We start from the raw sequence: 24,537 nt of genomic DNA, 5'->3' as shown, positions 1-24,537 counted from the left end.
ACACACATCGAGCAGATGCCAATGCCAACAGTGTGACCGCCTTCCAAGTAAGAAATTTGACATCCACCTCCTGTAAAGGCTCGAATCAATGCGATTGCAGGAAGTGCAACACCACATTAAGATCCCAAGGTGGTAGGAGGCACAAAGGGTGGTTGGATGTGCAGAACCCCTTTCACGAAAGTCTGAACCTCCGAGAGAGCAGTCAATTGTTTCTGGAAGAAAATGGACAAGGCCGAAATCTGGACTTTTATGGAGCCCAAGCGTAGGCCCACATCCATACCTGCTTGCAGAAAAAGGAGAAACCATCCCAGTTGAAACTCCACCGTAGGAAAGTTCTTGGATTCACACTAAGACACATATTTTTTCCAAATGCGATGGTAATGTTTAGATGTTACTACCTTCCTAGCCTGTATCAGGGTTTGAATGACCTTGTTCGGAATACCCTTCCGAGCTAGGATCTGGCGTTCAACCTCCATGCCGTCAAACGTAGCCGCGGTAAGTCTTGATAGGCGAACGGCCCCTGTTGAAGAAGGTCCTCGCAGACAGGAAGAGGCCTCGGATCTTCTAGCAGCAAGTCCAGAAGGTCCGCGTACCAAGCCCTTCACGGCCAGTCCGGAGCAAAGAGGATCACCTGAACTCTTGTTCTTTTTATTAGCTTGAGAATCCTTGGGATGAGTGGAAGTGGACGGAACACATACACTGACTGGAACACCCATGGAGTTACCAGGGCATCCACCGCCACTGCTTGTCGGTCTCGTGACCTGGAACAGTACCTCCGAAGCTTCTTGTTGAGGCGAGAGGCCATCATGTCTATGTGAGGTATGCCCCACTGGCGTGTTACCTCTGCGAATACCTCCGGATGGAGGTCCCATTCTCCTGGATGGAGATCGTGTCTGCTGAGGAAGTCCGCTTCCCAGTTGTCCACTCCCGGAATGAAGATTGCCAACAGCACCAGCATGTGCCTTTCCGCCCAGAGGAGGATTCTCGTTACCTCTGACATTGCGGCTCTGCTCTTCGTTCCGCCATGTCTGTTTATGTAGGACACCACTGTGACATTGTCCGACTGAACCTGAATGGCTCGATCTTGCAGGAGATGTGCCGCTTGTAGAAGGCCATTGTATATGGCCCTTAGTTCCAGCACGTTTATTGGAAGGACAGTTTCCTGACTTGACCACCTTCCTTGGGTGACTGCACCCCCACCTCTCAGACTTGCATCCGTGGTTAGAAGAATCCAGTTCTGAATCCCGAACCTGTGGCCCTCGAGCAGCTGAGAAGTCTGCAGCCACCATAGGAGAGAAATCCTGGCTTTCGGCGACAGGCATATCCAGTGGTGCATGTGAAGATGTGAACCCGACCACTTGTCTAGGAGATCCAGCTGGAAGATCCGTGCATGGAATCTTCCGTACTGTAGAGCCTCGTAGGAGGCCACCATCTTTCCCAGAAGGTGAATGCACTGATGAACCGATACTCGGGCTGGCTTCAAGACATCCCGGACCATTGATTTGATCACCAACACTTTCTCCAGTAGTAGAAACACCCTCTGCACTTCTGTGTCGAGTATTATCCCCAGGAAGGGCAGTCTCCTTGTCGGTTCCAAATGTGACTTTGGTAGTTTCAGGATCCACCCATGATCCTGGAGTAGTCAAGTTGATAGAGCAATACTCTGCAACAACTTCTCCCTGGAAGATGCTTTTGTTAGCAGATCGTCCAGATATGGGATTATGTTCACTCCCTGTCTGCGGAGGAGTAGCATCATCTCTGCCATGACCTTGGTGATCACCCTCGGTGCTGTGGAGAGGCCAAATGGCAGTGCCTGGAACTAATAGTGACAGTCCAGCAGCGCAAATCTGAAATAAGCCTGGTGAGGTGGCCAGTTTGGAATGTGAAGGTATGCATCCTTGATATCTAAGGATACTAGGAATTCCCCCTCCTCCAGACCTGAGATCACCGCTCTCAGAGACTCCATCTTGAATTTGAAGACCCTCAAATAAGGGTTCAACGACTTTAGGTTTAATATTGGCCTTACCGAACTGTTCAGTTTTGGTACCACAAACAGGTGGTACCGAAACTGATGTAGGTGAGGAGGAACTGGAACAATGACACTTGTTTGAACCAATTTTTGAATGGCATCCTGTAGGATAACCCCTTCTGTCAGCGAAACTGGCCTGAATTGAAGAGTCTGCGAGGTGGGAGATCTTGAAACTCCAGTCTGTACCCCTGGACAACAATATCTGTTACCCAGGGGTCCAGGCATGATGATGCCCATATGTGACTGAAATCTTTTAGTCTCGCTCCCACCTGCCTGACTTCCAGGCTGGGAGGTCCACCATCATGCAGAAGATTTTGAGGAAGCAGAACCCGGTTTCTGTTCCTGAGATCCTGTTGGTGCAGGTTTTCTGGGTTTCCCCCAACCTCCCCTAAAGAAAGTGGAAGGGGGTTTGGACTTCTTAGACTTTGCGGTCTGAAAGGACTGCAGCGTAGATGTAGGATAAGGTTTCCTAGCCTGTGGTGCTGCTGAGGGAAGAAAGGTTGACTTACCCGCAGTAGCAGCGGAAATCCACACATCCAATGCATCCCCAAACAGAGCCTGACCTGTGAAAGGTAGGTTCTCCACACTTTTCTTGGATTCTGCATCCGCAGTCCATTGGCCTAACCAGAGTCCTCTGTATGCCGAGACCGCCATGGAGGAAGCCCTCGCATTCAGCATGCCAAGGTCCTTCATGGCCTCCAGCAAAAACAAGTCAATGTCACACCTATCCATGGTATCTAAATCCTCAAGTAATGTGCCTGACCACTTTACATATGGCTTTAGAAATCCACGCACAAGCAATGATGGGCCGTAAAGCTACACCAGTAGCTGTGTATATTGATTTAAGTGTAGTCTCAATTTTGCGGTAAACCGGCTCTTTTAAAGCTGTTGAACCAGGGACAGGTAAAACCACCTTCTTTGACAACCTGGATACAGAAGCGTCAACTATAGGGGTTTTTCCCACTTTTTCCTGTCCTCAGGAAAAGGGAAAGCAATGAGAACCCTTTTAGGGATCTGGAATTTTTTCTCTGGGTTTTCCTAGGATTTTTCAAATAAAGAATTTAATTCCTTAGAAGCCGGGAAAGTAAGGGAGGATTTCTTACTATCAGTAAAATAAGATTTCTCTACCTGTTCCGGTACCTTCTCAGTAATATGTAAAATATCACTAATGGCTTCAATCATCAGCTGCACCCCCTTAGCGAGTGATGCATCCCCCCCCTGCATATCCCCCTCACCGTCCGCTGTATCAGAGTCGGTATCAGTGTCAACTTGCATTATCTGGGTAAGTGTACGTTTTTGTGGGTATGCAGAGGGGGTCTTAGACGAAGAAGTGAAGACTGAGTATGTCAAACCCTCCACAGATTTTTTCAAAAACTGCGTCTCTTTCTCATTATGTGACATCCTAGTTGAAATTTGTGATATCATTCCCCTTAAAGAATCCACCCATGGGGGTTCGGATTCGGAAGGCTGATAAAGCATATTACAGTCCTGAGTACATGGAAGAGACTCTTCAGGAGAAGATAAACACTCTGCAGCACAGGAGACAGAGGTCTTAGACATGGTAATGTGGGATATACACACTTACACACATATAGGAAAATGTCAGACACAGTTTCCCCCAGATTATCTTCAGAGAGTCACAGAGTATAAGGAGCCAGGCACACAGCGCCTGTATAGGCAGTTATTATGATAAAAGCCCGGCGCTGATCAATCAACCTTAATAGATTAAAACCAGTAACACACTCCCCCTCTGTCTAGAACACCCTGGTACCACAGAGGATAGCTGGAGTTATGTGGGGGGCAGCATTCCCTGTCAGCGTCCTGTTCAGCAGATCTGCAGGGAGAAAATGGCTCTGGTGAGAGCTGGAACCACTCTGAGGAGAAGCCCCACCCCCACTAATGGCGCGCCGCTGCCCGCACTGAGGGATTATACTGGCCTGAGGATTTATATGCTAACAGTGGAACAAGCCCCTGTTAGCAGCGGTGACCAGTGTAGGGCATGTGCGCTGGCTCAGGATGCCCTTCAAGCGCTTAAACCATGTTGCTGAGCCAACTTGGAGTGCACCCTTGTGCCACCATTCCCGCCCACGACCCGCTAACCGGGCCACCGGCGCTGTACTCACCACTCTTCTTTCTTCTGGCTCTGTTAGGGGGTGGCGGCTGTACTGCGGGAGTGAGCGGTCGCCTCGTGGGCTTGCGATCAGCACCCTCAGGAGCTCAGTGTCCTGTCAGTGGAGATAGAGAACCATTAACTTCTAGAATTGGCTCCTACTCCCCCCCCCCCCGCACCCCACACACCAAAGCAGATAGGCTGTTGCCAGCAGCCTGCCTGTACCTAACTAAACTCAGAAAATAAAACTAGAAAAACTCCTAAGAGCTCCCCGAGCTGTGACCGGCTCCTCCGGGCACATTTTCTAAACTGGGTCTGGTAGGAGGGGCCAGCCCACACTGTTAAACTCTTAAAGTGCCAGTGGCTCCCAAGGGACCCATCTTTACCCCATGGTACTAAATTGGACCCCATCATCCTCTAGGACATAAGAGAAAGTAACTTTTAGCAAACAATTACCAGTAAGCTTTCCTTAATTTAGTGCAATTCTCAGTGTTCCTGCATATTTGAGGCTATTTGATTTACATAATTAGTATTAAAAGTTTTTTTTTCTTACAAATAGGCATTACTGCTTCATAGAGATACTTCATAGAGATGTAGCATGACATTCTCTGTTTATTTAGTTGCTCTCAGCTGCCACCTACAGCAGCTGACACAGCACTGAAGTTGCTACTGTACGTAAAGTGTAGTGTTGGCTGATAGATGTGTTTGTGTGAGCAGGCTTATTGAGTAGCAGTTTGTACAATTGCTAACATAATGTTTGCTCTTCAACAATCACTCATCAATCTGATACAGTATATTCTACAGCATCTGTCACTATTACCAAATAATAAGTACTGCAACCTTACAGAGCACAATGGGAAGAATGTGGATGAGACAGACATAATGGTAATGGCACTGAGAGGGAGCAAGCGGGTACACAGTACCTGGCACTGTCTAGGAGCCTTTACTACAGAGGTGTGTCTGCACTCCCAAGGATTCTTGGATAGAGATAAAGTGGATGGAGATAAAGTACCAGCCAATCAGCTCCTAACTGCCATGTCACAGGCTGTGTTTGAAAAATGACAGTTAGGAGCTGATTGGCTGGTACTTTATCTCCGTCCACTTTATCTCCATCCAAGGCTTAGTAATTAGATCTCTAAGTCCCTACATCCCCAGGTAACGGAGCATATGAAAAAGGCTTGGTATTTATATTCACACTTCATATATGAGCCACACCGCAGTACTTGGGCCGGATACATCTTCCGTCAGCCCTGATTATGGTACCAAATGACAAGTAATTAAATCATGGTAGTTTTAGTCGTTTCCTACCTGCTTCGTTTCTTCTGTGGCCTCAACAGCTGGTTCCTCTGGAGCAGCTTCTTCTGGATGTGCCAGGTCCTCCTATAGTTTAATAAATATTTAACTTTAATCAGAAATACAAATCAATGCCTTTTTGAGGAGCAAACAATAGAAGACTAATAAAGGTGGGACTTGAGGCTGGCAGAAGAGGCAGCGACCTAGGGTACATTGAACACACTCAGTATACAGTATATTCTGCTCAAGACAGTGGCGCACCCAGGGGGGTTTCCGAGCACCCAAAAAAACCCCTCCACTAAAAATTTGTTTTTTTTTATAGCTGCATGAGTATTATTAATGGCTGTCTAGCGTCCTCTGCAGCCTGCTGTCTTCCTGGTGGCAATTATTTTAATTACAGTACATATATATATCCATATACATACATACAACACACACATACACACATATGATATATATACATGTGTATATATATGTGTACTGTATGTGTGTGAGTGTGTATATATATATATATATATGTATGCATGTTTAATATGCTATGTATATGTGTATATGTATGTGTGTGTGTATATGTGTGTATATATATATATATATATATATATATACACACAGTATATATATGTGTAGATATACATGTATATATATATATATATACAGACACACTAGTTTTACGGACCCAGCATATACTGGGTCACCTCAGTCCCCACCCCCGTGATTGGCACCACCCAGTTCTGGAAACCCCCCCCCCCCCATGCAAATCCTGCATTTGCCACTGCAAGAAATAGAACAACAGGACTGCATATCTTATTATTAACAGTTGTCTATAGGGCATCTACATGTTATAAAGGGCTTTACAGAGAATATTTAATTATTCCCATCAGTCCCTGCCTGAGTGGATCTGCTAACAATCTATATTCTCTACTACACACAACATAGGGTTCATTTCATCACAGGCCAATTCATCTGAATGTATTTTGTGTTTGGGAATAAACTGGAGAACCTGCAGAAAACCCATTCAAACATGAGGATAATGTACAAACGCCACACATTTACATTACCAAAGTGATGTAAAACAGCATTGCTGACCACCATGTCACCCTGTTGTCATAGTGATTATTACACACTGAGGCATCATTACAATTTAATAGTTGTCTGTACAGTAGTATGCCACTTCAGAATACAGAATTAGTGATGCCACGCAGGAAGTGCACGTTTACTGCTGTATGCAGATATATCAAGATGCAGTCAGCATCCCAGTGGTCATGTGACTGACGCCGTAATCCCGACACCACTCGGAATCCCGGCATGTCACACTGAAATGGGGGGTTTAGGGTGAGGCACTAAAAGGGGGGTTAGCCGTAGACGCCACCCCCGTAAATCATAGCCCTAGCCATCCCCTCCCCTGTAATTTAGCCCTAGCCACCACCCCCACAAGAACTCCATCCCCTGTTGGCACTGTAAGTGTCATGAGTGTCAGTCATGTGACTGCCGGCATGCCAACCACCGGCCTCCTGTAACAAATCCTCCACATTAGCTATACACAGTTTACAGCAATTGTAAAATAATCATAATGCGTAACTTTCTGCACAGACACTTGGCCTTGCCTTGCAACTATGATAGTTTCGGAATGGGGAATTGATCTAGTGTGATAAGCAAAGCACACATTTCCATAATCCCCCACAATATGTACACTAATTAGTACTGGCTGACTTTAAATGTTGCTTATTCATACTTAATTCTAACCCACCCATTTTAACATAATGCTGCACATCCAGATTCACAGCAGAGTTTCTCTCCTTCACCTGTTTTTCCAGCACAGACTTGTTTAACTGAAACCTCAAGTTCCCACAACCAGCTCATTAGGAATAGGGAGTTTTCCTGTAGGATGTCATCATGACCTAGTTTATGATCTTATATCGTGAATGCATTGTGCACTTGTTTCCACCCAGGAAAACTAAAATAGGCTATGTTGAATTGCATGTTTGCTTTTCCTCAAATAATATTTATTTTTGTTACCCCAACAACTTATTCTTTCCTAATTCAATGCACTGTTTGGACAATATCAATATTTTGCCTATCAGAGCAGTCTTGTGTCCAGTGCTGTATTTGCGCTTTATAGTGGCACAGATGACTATTTATTTGTTTTAGGGGATTATCTCTTAAAAAGAAAAACAATTTGATAAAAAAAAATATTTTAAAGGACAAAAAGAATATAAATCATAGCACATGCTGTAAAAGTGAGCAATGGTGGGGGTCTTTTACTTAAATTTTATTTATTTCAATAGAGAAAACAATCTCTTATGGATGTCAAATTCTTGAAAATGAAAAATGTCACAATCACTTGCCTACAAATATGTATTATTTGCAATGAAAATTTATATTTTTAAAGTATACACTAAATGTAAATTGATTTCTATTCAAAACATAATTTCCTAATTAGTTATAATAAAATATAATGTTTGCACTGAAAACCATGTACTAGTTACTCTATGAAAAATAGAAAGCTCAATCAACACTTTAATTTATGGACCCCCCCCCCCTTTATTATGTAGCATTGTTTTTGACATTTTTAAAAAAATCTTTGTAACCAAACTGTATTCTTCTAAAATTGAGCAATCTGTGACACAACCATCTAGGCTCATTAGTATTCATTATTAATGTATTATTACTTATTACATTTTATCATAATGTTGACGTTGTACACATTTTTACTCCTAAAGTAACTTATAAAACAATATTCATAGAATAATCTCCATTTGACGTTTTTTTTCTATGCCAGGAGACCAGTGAGAGAACATACATACTGTATTAAAAAAACTATTGTTTATATAAGGGGTGTACAACATTTTTTGGCCTGTCGGCAACATTGGTGTACTTTAGCCGTTAGAAGAGCCACAACAAAATGAAAAATTTTCTTTGAACACCTTCCTTGTAACACCCTCATCTATGATAACACATTTCCCCCATCACCTCTGAAGGAACATATATCTCCTCCATCCTTTCCCTGTACAACTGTAGTGTTCCTGTCCCAACATCCTTACTGTATATCTATCTTGTGGCCGTATGCACCCCTTGGAATGAGTTTTTGAATGAATGCATTATTGATCTAGTGTAACTGTATTAAGAGAGACTACTGCTTAACCTTAAGCTGTTTCAGTTTAAAGAAGTCTGGCAAAATAATAATAATAATAATAATAATAATAATAATAATTGCAGACTTTCATTTTTAGGAAAAAAGATGCATTGTAACTAAGTTTATGAATGGCTTTTTGAAATTTAATTTTATGGGGAAAAAGTAACAATCTTGTAGTCTGATGTCATGTAATTGAAGGCTCTATATACATTTTATTGTTTACATTATTCGTTGACTGTCTATTACACTTAGAGAGGTGAAGAGTGTTATATATTTAAAGTGATTAAGAACACATGAACAAATTGTGTTCTGTAGCATAGCAATAAATGCCACCATATGATATACTGCAACACTGCTCTCTAGTGGCAAAACTGGGGATCTTCTCTGTTTAAATGTTCTTGCTCTCACGAATTGCCAGTCATTTGCAAGAGCAGGAAAGAGATTATTGATGTTTGTATATGTTCTATTTTTTTAGAATGGAAGGTATGTTCAGTTTTATACAACTGAAAGTAGGTACTACTACTACTACTACTACTAGTAGTAGTAGTAGTAGTAGTAGTAGTAGTAATAATAATAATAATAATAATAATAATAATAGAATTTTCCACCTATCCTCATATGTCAGGCTGATTTAGAATATTATTGATCTTTTTTTAGTACAGACCACCCACTTAAAAGCAGAAAAGTGTGACTGCCAGGAATATATTTGTAAAAACTTTACATAACCACCCCAGGTCTATTAAATGTTATTCAATGTTTTTGAGTATAACTAAAAGCACAAAGATACTGCTCATTGTAACTTGTGATGGAATACACATATGTCTTCCACTTATTCCAGTACATAGTTGGGACCTTGGATCTGTCTGGTGATGGATAAGTAAAAGCGGCAATGTGTGGACCAAAAAATTGAACTAAAGAGTTATAGTGGAATTTGTGTCTATGTACCACTGCTGCCAGGGTAGTAGTATAGTGAAGAATAGATAGTTCAGAAGGTAAGCATATAGTATGTGTTCCGCAATATATAGTTTATACAGTAAGCATGCACTTAGCTTACCATAGGGGGAGATGTACTAATCCTTGGAGAGAGCTAAAGTGAATATAGAAAAAGGGCCAGCCAATCAGCTCCTAACTGCCATGTTATAGGCTGCATTTGAAAAATGACAGGAGTTGCTTGGTTGGTACATTACCTCTCTCCAAGTGTCACTCTCCAAGCTTAGTACATATGCCCCATAGTCATGTGTTATTTTTATAATGATGACCGATATACAGGGTATAAATATATTTGTTGTGGAAGTGAATAACCTTTTTTACAACACCGGTGGAAGCTACCACATTTTCTGCTCCTTCTACAGTCTTTGTAGCCACTTGGTTTACTCCTGTCACCACTGCTCCTCCCACCACGTTGGCCTGCTCTTTGGTTTTCTCAGCCACTAAAAATTACAACAAAAGAAATGTCAGGTAAATATTTAACAACGACTTCCTTTCAACACAGCAGGTTTTTTTCCTTTGAAAATGATGTTGTGACTATCAGAGATTTCCCTCACTGCTGCATGGATGTCGTCTACAACAACATATTCTTTAAATAGCATAGTAAGGAGGTAGAAATAGTGACATGACATTTATAATACGTAAATCGTGGTATGATGATTCAATTTTTTTCAGCTGCAATGCAATAATTTTACATACTAAAATATATACATTCATGTATATATATAATGGTAGTCCATTTAGCAGGCTTCATAAAAGCCATTAATGCTTTTTTTTACTACAGTGTGCTTTATTAGGGCTAATGGGCGACGTCATAAAAAAATCAACAAAGCAATTTTCAGAAATGGAGTTTAGTGTTGCCAGTTGCCTGGCGTGGTCACATCAGATGCAACCAGTCAGAAATGCCCACTAGGCCGCTGCCGGAGGATAATCTTCCAGCAGCTGCCATTATCAGAGGGACCTCAGGATCCCTCTACTTCCTGATTCCCTCCACCAGTGCCTGCCATGCTACCCATCACTGTTGATTGAAGAGCCCAGCAGCACCCCCCACACTGTGGCTGCAGACATTAGCCATCACTGGGGAAATGTAAAAAAGTAGCCCATCACATTCTGTGTGGCCACCCAGTGACTGCAGAGGAGCAGCAGTCAGGAAAAGTTGCGATGTTTCGATCATCGATGGTCAGATAGATCGATCATCGATGGTCAGATATATCGACCATCGATGTTAGTACCAATGTTTATAAAAACTATTTTTTTAAATTAAATCGGATTGGATATGTTTTAAATAAATGTTCTTAATCTAATTCAATCAAATAAAAAAAAAAGTGACAGTTTGTTTTGTGTAGTTTTTGGAATAAATATTATCCAGTGGTTAAGATCATTGGGACACTGAAAGTAAATTTGGGAAAGGAGATATTAAATCAGTGCATACAAAATGAAAGGACATATTCATCTAAGGCTTTTATTATCAAGCTGGTAAAATTCAATCAAGCTGTCTTGCTGCAAAACTATATTTGCACAGCACAGCTGTATATTATAAACACATAATGCATAATTACAGTAGTGCTGAGAGGCCCATCTGTATATTATAGATACATAATGCAGAATTAGCACCGAGGTCCCTCTCAAATAAAAGTTTAATGGCCAGATGCATCATTGCTTGGAAAGTGATAAAATGGAGAGTGAAAAAGTATCAGCCAATCAGCTCCTAACTGCTATTTTTCAAACACAGCCTGTGACATGGCAGTTAAGACCTGATTGGCTGGTACTTTATCACTCTCCATTTTATCACTTTCCAAGTGATGATGCATCTAGCCCCTAGGGGGTAATTCCAAGTTGATCGCAGCAGGAAATTTTTTAGCAGTTGGGCAAAACCATGTGCAGTGCAGGGGGGGGGGGCAGATATAACATGTGCAGAAAGAGTTAGATTTGGGTGGATTATTTTATTTCTGTGCAGGATAAATACTGGCTGCTTTATTTTTACACTGCAAATTAGATTGCAGATTGAACGCACCACACCCAAATCTAACTCTCTCTGCACATGTTATATCTGCCTCCCCTGCAGTGCACATGGTTTTGCCCAACTGCTAAAAAATTTCCTGCTGCGATCAACTTGGAATTACCCCCTTAATTTGTAACATTGCACTTAATTTGTCCTACAACACTTTGATAAGCGTTTTAGTCTCAGATCAGCCACACCTGTGGTTTGTGCTGTAAAAGGCAAGGTGATTTGTCCAACTTACCTGTGCTGACACTGTGAACCACACCCTCCTTAGTTTTGGTACCTACAAAAAGAAATGGACAGAATATGTCAACACAGTCATGCAAGTCTTGATGTTCTAGTGTCCAAAATATTTTAGTTTACATTTAATTGGAGATATTGGGGGTCATTCAGTCCTGATCGCTCGCTAGCTATTTTTTGCAGCGCTGTGATCAGATAGTCGCCGCCTATAGGGGAGTGTATTTTAGCTTTGCAAGTGTGCGATCACATGTGTAGCCGAGCCCTACAAAAAAGTTTTGTGCAGTTTCTGAGTAGCTCAGAACATACTCAGCTGCTGCGATCGCTTCAGCCTGTTCTGGCCCAGAATTGACATCAGTAACCCGCCCTGCAAACGCTTGGACACGCCTGCATTTTTCCTACCACTCTCAGAAAATGGTCAGTTGACACCCACAAGCGCCTTCTTCCTGTCAATCACCTTGCAATCGGCTGTGCGAATGGATTCTTTGTACAATCCATCACCCAGCAACGATCTGCTTTGTACCCGTACGACGCTCCTGCGCATTGCGGTGCATATGCATGCACAGTTCTGACCTGATCGCAGCGCAGCAAAAAATCCTAGCGTGCAATCAGGTCTGAATGACCCCCATAGCCCTAATAGCAAGAGACAGTTAAAGTACTTAACTTGATATACTAATTAATATTTATTGCTTTACATTCCTGGTATACTACTACATACCATCCATTTACATTTAAATTAGTTAAACAGTAGATAAAAGCATTGCTAACTTATTGATTTTTTTTCCATGTAATTGGGGTTTAATGCATGAACTAGGTGGGTTCTTACAAAATTAATATTGCACAACATTATTGATTTAAAACACACCTATTATCAATACCTTGAGTTTAGTATGTGAACAGAGGCTTGAGAACAGAATGGATATGCTAATATGTCTGATTCAAGTTATTTTATTATAGTGTTTAAAATATTACTAATTAAAGCTGAATCATATGAAAGGGGTTCGGTTTGAAATACCCCTGGTCGGGATGCTGGTGGTCACATGACCAACATCGGCATTGCAGATCTTGACATTGGAGGGGCTAAGTATTTTTATCTCCCCCCCTACCCTAACCCTAACCCTCCAGGGGTGGTAATTAGGGCCAGAGGTGTAGCTAGGCGCCATGGTGCCCGGAGCAAGGGTATATGTTTTGGCGCCCCCCTCCCCTGTACAGAATTGGGGGCCTAGCCAACATGTGGTGGCATGTTACATTTGAAAATAAACTATTTCAAAATCCTAAATTGGTGATGGGGCAGGTTCTAGACCATGTGGAGCTCAGGGCGAAAGTTTCCTTTGGGTGCCCCCCATGTTTAAATTAGGGTCAGTGCATACCAAAGGCTTACAACAACATATAGGGGCATGGCAGTATGGACGGTGTAATGGTTAGCATTACTTCCTCACAACACTATAAAGAGGGTGGGCAGAACTCCGGCATGTGCCAGCTGTCAGTGTCTCCTGCTGTCACCTCTGACCTGCCCTGTACTCTACCTAGTCTCCGAGTCAGTGTGCTTCTCCTCCTACTCTGTGGCTGCCAGTACTGTGGCCCGCGGGAATGTGAGTGGTGGTTAGCAGCGCACCCTCTACATTTTTCGGCACCCGGAGCTCGCGCTCCACCGGAGCCACCCTCGCTACACCCCTGGTTAGGGCTAACCCTCATGGGTGGGGGGGTGCCTTTAAAAATAAATAATTTTCAGAACAGATCTCTTTAATACAATAATACACATACCGTACTTTGGGCCTAATTCAGATCTGATCGCAGCAGCAAACTTTTTCTCTAATGTGCAAAACCATGTGCAGTGCAGGTGGGGCAGATATAACATGTGCAAAGAGAGTTTGATTTGGGTGTGGTGTGTTCACACTGAAATCTAAATTGCAGTGTAAAAATAAAGCATCCAGTATTTACCCTGCACAGAAACAAGACAACCCACCCAAATCTAACTCTCTCTGCACATGTTACATCTGCCCCACCTGCACTGCACATGGTTTTGCCGATTAGAGAAAGATTTTGCTGCTGCGATCAGGTCTGAATTAGGCCCTATAACTTGAGCTGCAGTGCTTGTCAGCTCATTAGCTTCTTAACTGCACATTTTCTGAAGGGAATTATATGATCTCACAGAAACTGAAACTTATAGCTAATTTACTCAATATATCCCTGTTTGATCAGTTGCCTTTTCAATGTTTTGATTGATCTTTATAATTATGGTAATTACTCTAAGTTACTTCTTTGAATAATGTCCAAGGCCAGGGCTGTCTTAACAGCATTGTAGTCCCTGGGAAAAGCAATGCACTGGGGCCCCTACCCACTCATTCATAGAATAAATAAAAAATAATAACTTACCCCCTTGTGGTCCCACGCTGTATCTCCACATGCTTCCATACAGTGAATGGTTGTCAGCACTCTGAATGGTGCAGGCTGGGAGGTAGGTAGAGAATGCTACACTCTGATTGGTGGATAACTCCAGCCATCCACCAATCAGAATGCTGACAGCCAATCACTGTCTGGCAGATGTCTCCCAGCCCAGCCAGCCCCTGCTGGATGGCCTTTACAATTGTGGGGCCCTGGCCAGCTACCCATTCTACCCATACGTTAAGGTGGCCCTGCCCAAGGCTGCTTAAGAGAGTTAGATGCAGGATGCATTTCTACGCATCTATTCTTATCCTGCATGCTAAATAAATTACATTTTATTTATAATACAGATTACATTTAATACAGCTACACTATCAGAATAAGATTATTTACTTAAACTGCTCATAGTCCAAATATGAGTTTAAACCATAGCAACCAATATAACATTTGCTTACACTGACTAGTAAATAGATAAAAGCCAGCTGCTGATTGGATCCTGCTATGGAAACTTTACTCGTGTGTGTAATGTTACTAATGTTTATAGAGTATTACAGAATTCTGTTAAGATCATGGTCATGTACAGCATTGTGTATGAATATACACAAGGCATACACAAATATAAAGATTACACAGTATCCAGGAGCAAGTCATCTGCTGCTTTATTTGTGAGATACAGGTGCAGTTGAAGTTGTAAACACCCTTAGCTCTGGTGTCACACAGTACTGGCAATTATGGAGCTAAAAATAAATAAAATAAAATATTTATGCCTTTCTGGTATTTATTTAGTGCATGTATAATATATATTAGGAACATGCTTAAATCCCTGACTTGGTTACTCATTGTATTTGATCTACTTAGCAATAATACATATGTCAGGGAAACGGAAATTATTTGTGAAGAATATGTACCACACCTGCCTATTTTTCACTAATCCCCTTCCTGAGATCCCAGGGATGAGGTCTAGGCGGCAAGTGCAGGGGGCACTGACATGATTTGCATCATCATTCACCCCCACCCACCACCCCACTGCATAATGCTGCCATTATCAGCATGTACAGCACAGGACTGTGATTACACAATTTGCATGTGCTGCATCAGCATGGCGCCCCTGCCCACTTCATTGGGAAAGGGGTCTACTCACCAAGTAGTCGAGGAGAACTCCCAGAAATTCCGGAGTCTACCATACATTCCAGAAGAGTAGGGATGTATGTTGTGTACATACATACACAAAGTGGCACAAAACATAATGGAACTGTCTCCTGTCTCTTGTATTGCTGATCATGCAGCTCACCTGTGTTCTTGCTGCATTTGCAGAGTAATACTAGGAGGTTAATGGAGCGTAGTCTGGCGCATCTTCCTCACTTTCAGAGGCATCAGATTGTACCATTAGTCTTTTTAGTATAAGTGTGTGTGTGTGTGTGTGTGTGTGTGTGTGTGTGTGTGTGTGTGTGTGTCATATCGACCTGACAGGGAACTATCATGGTGATCTCTCTTTACTGAAAGCAAAAAAGTGCTGTTTAATGCTGCAAGCAGAAAAAAGGGCCACTATAACTAAAATGCAAGTTGCATTGTATAAAGAGCTGAAAGCATGCACATACAGAGATATATGACACATTCACTAGATTTTTTTTTTAGAACAAACTATACCAGAGATAGAGCATTGATAATGGTGCTATATTCCTTTTGTATTGACCACCACTGTTTCCAGTGTAATCCATGTAGTAAGTCATGCTAGGCAGCACACCATTCGCATCTAGGGTCCATACTTATAATCAGGGCATTTTTATTCATTTTAAGGGCAGCCCAAAATTAATGGAAATCAATAATCTAGATCTATCTGTCCATCGGTCTGTCTACATGTTTTATTAATGTATACAGACAGGTAATCTATAATATTTTACTTAACGTCTGTCTAAAGTATTAGCAGGTGGTGTCACAGGTGTAACCAGTTCCTAGATTTGGCAGACAGACAGTATATGTTCCTGTCTGTACTGGTTCTGCCCTATATTGCTTTACTTTCCCATAATAATCAGTTTTCTCTGTAGGTGTGGGGATAATTGAGTGGAGCAGGGCATGGTAGCCGCACCCAACCTCTGCAGTGCTGTGTTCTGTAGATGGACATCAACACACCACAGACAGCTTGTTCCATCACGTCTTACAGAAAGTTTGTCGATTGATTCTTATTTGAGTGAAAAGTAATTCAGCTGAGTAGAGCACTGAACAAAATATTTTTAGAGATCAATTTTATGATCATTATCAAGAGTATTACTATATCTAAGATCTATATGGAAGTCCGTCAGTATTTGACATCCAACAATATTTTTAACACAGGTTCCATTGACTCATGCTTTGCCAGAAGCACGTGTGTACAATTATACTGAATTCTGGAGTCCAAAGCCAAGTGGTTTATTTTATATTAAAATCTATGCCAGGCCTTTACTTTTTACAGTATATTCCGGGCTTGTTATTGCCATTTATACAGCATATATTTAACAAATATTAATGGAGTCTTATGCAGTTATAAACTGTTGTGGTCTCCCTCTGCTTATACTGTATTAAAACAGACTGTTTAGAACACTAAGAATACTGCTGAGAATCAGTTTAGTATGTGTACCAACTTCTAAATATTGAAAAAACAACTTGTAATATGGTCTCTAATAAACATTAATAATGAATGTAAAGTGATTGAAGGGCTGGCATTGCCCATAATGGTACCTCATTATAACTTAGAAAGGATATGCTGATTCATTTAACCACTATTGTTTTTTTACTTTAAAAAAAAAAGTGTAAATAATTCAAGGTTTCCTGATATCATTATTCCCATTACATTGCTCTTGGATCCAGTATAGTTGTTCATCCTATTATATTCCTATATGCTAGGCCTTTAAGATATTATTATTGCTGTAAAGGCCCATTGTATAGCTAACTCTAGTAATGCCATGTCATGCCACAAGGGATAGACCCATTATCATCTGCAGGGCTGCTAATAATGCAGAAGAGTGCTTCCTGGCACTATTTCATAATATAAATGTGTTTTGTATGTTTTGCAATGCAACTTAGGTTAGCAAATGTATTACATTTTACCCGTTTTACATGTTTATTTTTGACATAATCATTAGTAGGTGCAAATAACTACTGGTGAAAGAGATGTGTATATCAATTAAATGCAAACTAGGATAAATGTGAGCCCTCCATGATATTGACCTATGTAATATCAGTTTAGAAAAGAGATCTTTATATACTTATTGTCTCATATTTACTGCACTAGCAAAGTTTCCTTAGACTAATTTACATTTTAACAACAGTCCAATCAGCAGACGGATTTCCAAAGCAGTTGTTTATACTAAAATTGATATAAAGTAACGTAATACATTATGGTGTGCATAGTATACTTGCATATCCACAAAACATGGAATACAAATCAATAAGTTTTCATTTTAAGAATTGGCAGGCAGAATGAGCAAGCAGTGAAAATGCTCTTATGTTATCTATTATTCTAAAGATTTAATAGTTTGGTATATGTCACATTACAGGGTTTTTAAAATGGAGGTCTGGTATTATTATGGGAACATTCTTCTTGAAAGAACTGGACATGTCAAAGCACAAATTGTCCTGTGCTCTATATGTATTTACTGTATGTAACCCTTCTTCAGCCACTGACTTTGCTTTCCAGACACTAAGATAGTCTTAGTACATACAGTGCTCTCTGGCCTGATGGTGTGATTGCTCTTCTGATGTCCTTTAAATTATGCTGAATATGATCTCATGAGCTCAGTAGAGGGTGTTGTATTTGTGTTTTCTAAGCCTGCAGTTGAAATAAATCTAACAATAATGCTACTGCAGTGTAACTGACACACCCAGCTGAACTCACATCAGTCATTGTTTTCTGTCTGCCACTCCCTACAACAGATGGAAACCGGCCTAGGTCCTGACTCCTTAGGTCCTTAGCTCTGTATAGAGCTGTCACAAGGCTTTGTAACAATATACCACATACAGCTGTCTTATTACAGGTACTCTGCAACATAAAAAAAAGTCTAAAACATCCTGTTTCTAATAAAATCCAATGGGAAGTAAGCAGTCTGTCTGGATTTTAGTATCTAAATATAATGGGGAGAGATATTTGACATTGTATTTAAATAATCAAACAGAAATTAAAATTAGATGTGTGTGTTTGTGTGCATATAAATATATATATATATATATATATATAATATATATTATATAAATTAAAATTAGATATGGGTGTGTGTGTGTGTGTGTTTTTGTGCGTGTGTGTGTATATATATATATATATATATATATATATATTCCAAGGAACACTGGTTTTGTATCCCTTCTATTGTGCATAAACAAATCTGTGTATGTTGGCTATTTATTATTCTACATGTTAGATTAAACATTGCCTTTTGACGTGTGCAATTCTATGGAATATGCTAAAAAATAATCTTATCGTCAATTAATCCAAGCAGTTAAAAAGAGAAACTACTGTACTTTGTATTTTTCTTTTTGTCTTATTGTATTAAGAATCCCCAGTTATCATAGCAAGTCAAAGCAATAACATAACTTTTGTGCAGATGTATTAGTGGAAAAAAATAGACATTCAAAAAATCTGGACGTCCTTGAAATAGATTATCAGCACTTTGGACAGCTCACAAGTTAATTGATTCTTGAGACCCACTCACTACTTTGTGGCTTCTCCAGTAAGATGTGCACTGTGATATGAGCTGACTCTCTGACTGATCTGGAGATAGAATCTATTTTCCCTGAGTGTCTGTAATAATCTCCCCACAGCATGAGCAGGGTAGAAATAGTGAACTACAGTTACTAGCGCAGTCATTAACCTTTGTTCACCTACTCTACAGTAACACAATTGTCTAATCAATGTTATATCAAGTTTATTTAGAAATGTCTGACGCTTTTATGTACAAAATGTATTACTAATCTGAGCCATAGTTTTCACTAACGTATAATACAATGTGCCTCAATTCTTTTTTTTTAAGACATCTTGAATGCAGTGAACATATAGATTCTTTCAATTCTAATTTAAATTGAAGGAATAGAAATGAATGATAGTAAGATTGTAGAATTATTTCACCATATTATTACTTTACTGTACATCCTATGTATTCTGCTTTTTGTTTGTAGCATAGTAGCTGTATTAAATATGTCTGTTTTAAAAGTACAGAAAACATTAAAATTCAAGGTCACATTCCGAAGTGAACTGTTCCCTGTGCCAAATATTTAGAACATCTACACTGTCAATGCAAATGAATATTATAAATGTGGAAATCTACTAGTATCATTCAGTACTAAGCATGAACTATGGGTTGGGTAGGGCAGGGCAGGTTTCAGCAAGTGGTAACAGGGAATGTCCCCAGTGTGGGAAACGTTAACTATGCATATGTAGTATGTTTTTTTTTTTTTTTTCATTTTCCAAACTTGTATTCACTCACCTACATACATCACGCCCTCCTTGGTCTTTTCTGCAGCCTCTGTCACACCCTGCTTGGTTTTCTCTGCAGCAGCCACCACGCCTTCCTTTGCTATTGAGAAACCTTTCTTAAAGACATCCATGCTAGCTTTTTCTATGCAGTAAAGTTTAAGGGACTCCTTAGATGGCCTGCGTATATCACAAGATGATCTGCTGGTCCTCAGTAGGGTGGTAGTAGTGTGGTAGTTTTCAGAGCTTTCCCTAGCTTCTTATCAAATTGCTGCACTGCAGTCTGTCCAATGACCACGAGTATCCTACTCTAAAATATTCATGATGTCTGCTAGAATGGGACAGTTAGGGGGGGACGGGGCCTTGAGAGGAGGAGCAGGGGGGGGTGAGGAAGGGATGGATGAGTGCAGAATGAGGGGTGGAGGGAGATCTATAGATGCAAAGGACCACTGGAAAATTTCCAGCTACATCCAGAGCTAGAGATTTGCTGTGCTGCAGTATGATACGCTCATTCAAGGACAAGCTGCTGCAGATGCAGGGAGAGATGCTGTACAAGCATAAGCTCTATCCTGGAGACCAGTCTGCATGAAATCTTACGCAGAAATGATTTTATTTCACCTTTTATGTTGATGATTGTATAAAAAAGGACAACATTAATGTCTTCAAAAAGGAATTTCAGTGTAATGTTTTATACTCTATATACCAATGAGACACTAAGAGACATTACTGCAGGAAAACTAGTTACTAAATAATAATTAAGTGCAGGTAGGTAGACAGCTGCATCTATGCAACCTGTCTGTGATGCAGCTGCGTTGTACTGTAAGTGCATTTCAGTCTGACCTGACATTGCAACTGCCACTTACTGTATGTCATAGACAGTGCTAAAGTAGGATACTGAAACCACATGCAAGAAACATTTCAATATTGTCTGCAATCCACCAAATGGATAATGGAAGTAAAACACGGGGCCTAATTAAGACCTGATCGCTGGGCAGCGATTTTTGCAGCCCTGTGATCAGATAGTTGCCGATTACTGGGGGAGGGTATTTTAGCTGTGCAAGTGTGCGAATGCATGTGTTAGCAGAGCTGCACAAACTGATTTTGTGCAGTCTCTGCGCAGCCCAGGACTTACTCAGCCGCTGCGATCACATCAGCCTGTCCGGGACTGGAACTGACGTCAGACACCCTCCTACACTTGGACATGCCTGCATTTTTCCAGGTACTCCCTGAAAATGGTCAGTTGCCACCCACAAATGCCCTCTTCCTGTAAATATCCTTACGATTGCCTGTGCGATAGCTTTTATCGCACCATCCCGTCGCTATGCACCAATGCCCGGTGCAGTCGTACAATGCGCCTGCGCATTCCAGTACATACGCATGCGCAGTTCGGACCTGATCGCAGGCTGTGAGAAAATGCAGCCTAGTGATCAGGTCTGAATTACCCCCACAGTCAGCAAACTCTCTGTGGAGCCAGTTTTACCAATGAAACTAAAATAACACAGGCAGATGTTTGTTACAAGTTTTAAAATCAGTGTGTTCTCTAGCTCTTACAGCTGCATCACTGCATGTTTACCAATACTTCTTATAGTCAAGGTATATATATATTTTTATAAGTTTTCATCAGTATAGTTGCATACATTTCTCACATTGTCTACTGCACTCCAAACTGTACATCAAAGCATATAATGGATGGACTTGCCTTATCAGATGTATGTTTGCTGCATAGTGATGTTATATTTACATGAAGATAGCTGAGAATTCCCATGGGTAATGAGGCAGCGTCTTATATAATGGACACTAAAAGCATGTAGTACCATACAGTAACTATTCCTTGTACTAATCCTCTAATTTTCCAAAGTCTCCTAGTTTTTTTTTTAACACTGAAAATGAATGTCAAGCAATGCAGTGTACTGTAGTTTCATTCTGCTCCCTCCCCCCTCCATCTTCCTTCTCTGCAGCATGATAGATTAGGAGATTAAATTGCCATGTATATTAAAGTGTCCACTGAATACTGGCTTCACTCAAGGACCAATACATAGGCAGCATGACTTAGTTTTGCTTCCAATTTATAGAAAGAAAAGAGCAAATGGTTCCACCAGTGCCAGTAATGACGTAACTAGGAAGGGGTCTCTGGTAGTAGATTTGGAGGGGCTAAAATACAGTACATGGGAATAACTTTAAAAAATGACACATACTGTAATGTATGTCTTTTAGTTTACATTACACAAATACATTTGCATTATTTTAATATTCACAAAATGTGATTATCACAATTATATATACAATACAATATAATAACATAAATGAGTATAGTATATCACTAACATAGATATACCATACAAAAAGTTTCCAAATAAACAATATCTCAGTGAGAGGTTCAGTTATAAATTGACAACTTTGGTCACTGAATGTATATAGAAAACTATGTATACAGGAAAAATTGTACATACATGTAATTGTTGATCTGTATGTTATAGTGTAGAGATGTGGACTAACGGTGGTATTAGTAAATGCCATTACCCTATTTGTACACAATTAATTGTCATAGAAGAGTTTTGAGGAATTGCAAAAGTAGCTTGTTTCTGGCTAGATGGTGCAGTTGCTAGGCACCATCATCATTGCATGTTGTTTCACCAGCTTTCTGGTACCTGCAAGAGGTACGCCTCCTAAAAAGCATGTCTCTATGAGAGAGAGTTATCAACACGTGGAGAGAGATAAAGTACCAACCAGTCAGCTCCTGTTATTTTTCAAGCACTGTATAATTACAGTTAGAAGCTGATAGGATAGGACTTTCTCTCCTCTTTATCTCTCGCCAATCTTTGATAAATCCCTCTTTTATGACACAATATTACCCTTAATTTTCTGCCTCTCCAGGAGTAAGTGGATGCAAATCAATGGTGACATAAATTTATACGGGTGAATACGTACACATTACACAAATGTGTTTTTTATCCAAAAAAAAAGTGTATACACTTAATGAGCTTCCCATATGTTTCTTTTTCTCAGAAAATATGAATAAATATGTAATATACGTATTAGTACATTCAGTGAAATACTACATCGTATGTCATTTATTTATATATTTGATTTAATTTAAAAGTGTTGGTTTTACATTATTACTGGGTCTCACATTTTGCATTAGGGTATTCCAGAATGTCCTGTGTTCTATATTCACACATACACATTATGGTTCAATAGTCTCCCTTAGATTTTATTATAAAATGAGTCGATTGGTCACAAAAGAGAATTTGTACTGACTTATTTGCTTCAGACTATGGGCTAGATGCATTGTCACTTGGAAAGTGATAAAATGGAGAGGGATAAAGTACCAGCCAATCAGCTCCTAACTGACATCTTTCAAACACAGCCTGTGACATTGCAGTTATGAGCTGATTGGCTGACACTTTTTCACTCTCCATTTTATCACTTTCCAAGCGATAATGCATCTAGCCCTATATCTTACAAAACAGGCCAAAGCATGTATGAATATTGTTGGAAAGATGAACCAGTTAATTACATCAGCTTACATCATCTGTAAGAGGCTATTGACTTTCTCAAGGTCAGATCTTCTAAGCTTTCACATCTCCAGATGTTCCTGCAGTATTGATTACTTACTGATTTAGCAGAAAAAAAGCCATATATCTGTTGAGCTTTATCACTTGCACAGTGAAGGTTACGTCACTGATTTGGCAAATATACCAAAGTAGAGATATGTAAAAGCCATTCACATATATTATACTCTGAGGGGTGTTACTCCTGTGTAGGGCTGAGAAAAAATTATCTTTGAATTCATAGTTTGTCTGAGATTTCAATGCTTATTTTGTATCATGATATTATTTACAAGTTGCCAATAGATTTAACAGTGCAGGATCAAATTGAATGATCACTCCGGTACCAGAAAAGAAGTGTTATTCACCATTATATTTTATAAAGTATATAGACCACCCTTCCCACATGATGGATTAACCCATTTACAAAGCTAGACTAATCACTGTATCATAAATGTGCACAACTTCCAGTAGTTCACAGAGGAAAAACACAGTATGAATCAAGTCTAACCTGGACAGACTCTGAGGCTGCACCTCTTCATAGTAAATACCCCTAATCTTCTGTAGTAATTTGTGCCACCATACAAACATACATTTTAAATTATGAATGTTGAAATCATCGATAGAGCAAAGGAAGTCATCCTTGTATAGCTGGATACACACCTGACTGTGTGACCCAGCGACATACCAATGCGATGTAACAATAAAATGCACTGCCGTACACACTACATGATCCGCTGTACAATGGTGTGACGTATCAATACATGCTGCATCTAACAACATAGTGTCGGCCGTGGAATCGTCCCATTGGACATGCAGCACATTTGAGGGTAAACATTATACAGTACATGGATGTTGTGATCCATCATGGATTGCAACATCATCCGTTATAGCGTAAAGGGGGCCTGATTCAACGATGTAAGCTATTATTGGCTGACAGTGCATGCACCAAGTCGCATTGTGCATGTTCCAAGGTACGTTTCACAAAGTGATTGATAGTCATGGACTGTTTGGGGGAGTTAACGGGGAGTAGTGGCAAAAACGTTGGCATATCGCCACCATTTACAGAGTAAAACTACGATTCGGTATACACAAAACATGGTGCAAATTTCCTCGCCCATTCTGCGCCACCATACGGTTACTCAGGGAGTGAAATATGGTGACCATTGCTAAGCATTTGCATGCAATTGCTTATATTTGTGAGGCTGCATGTGGAAATCTCAATACATTTCCAGGATCTGCAGTATTAGTATATTATTATCACACATGCGCTGCACACAGGAACGCAGCTACAAATACATTCACATACATCTTTGAATCAGGCCACCCAGTGAGTATCCAGCATAAGCTACTGTTCTCATTTTTTGTTTTAA

General features: G+C 40.4%; 1 protein-coding gene across 3 annotated transcripts in view; it reads right to left on the bottom strand.

Annotated features, from left to right (window-relative positions):
- The window catches only part of SNCG (synuclein gamma), a 32,892-nt gene extending 12,836 nt beyond the window's left edge, over positions 1 to 20,056 (bottom strand). The window contains exons 1-4 of one of the 3 annotated variants that reach the window (XM_063963433.1): positions 19,630 to 20,056; positions 11,796 to 11,837; positions 9,868 to 9,995; positions 5,448 to 5,519 (exon numbers count right to left, since the gene is read on the bottom strand). In XM_063963433.1, the coding sequence (XP_063819503.1) occupies positions 5,448 to 5,519; positions 9,868 to 9,995; positions 11,796 to 11,837; positions 19,630 to 19,750 (363 nt within the window). In that variant the 5' untranslated portion in view covers positions 19,751 to 20,056. Of the gene's footprint in view, positions 1 to 5,447; positions 5,520 to 9,867; positions 9,996 to 11,795; positions 11,838 to 14,167; positions 14,227 to 15,317; positions 15,388 to 19,629 lie in introns of those variants that run through there. The other 2 variants (XM_063963434.1, XM_063963435.1) reach the window with 2 other exon arrangements.
- Between the last annotated feature and the right edge of the window lie 4,481 nt (positions 20,057 to 24,537).

Source organism: Pseudophryne corroboree, chromosome 3 (assembly GCF_028390025.1).
Source record: "Pseudophryne corroboree isolate aPseCor3 chromosome 3, aPseCor3.hap2, whole genome shotgun sequence".
Lineage (NCBI taxonomy): Eukaryota > Metazoa > Chordata > Amphibia > Anura > Myobatrachidae > Pseudophryne > Pseudophryne corroboree.
Note: the sequence above shows the minus strand (reverse complement) of the source record. Positions and strands in the feature narration are given on the sequence as shown.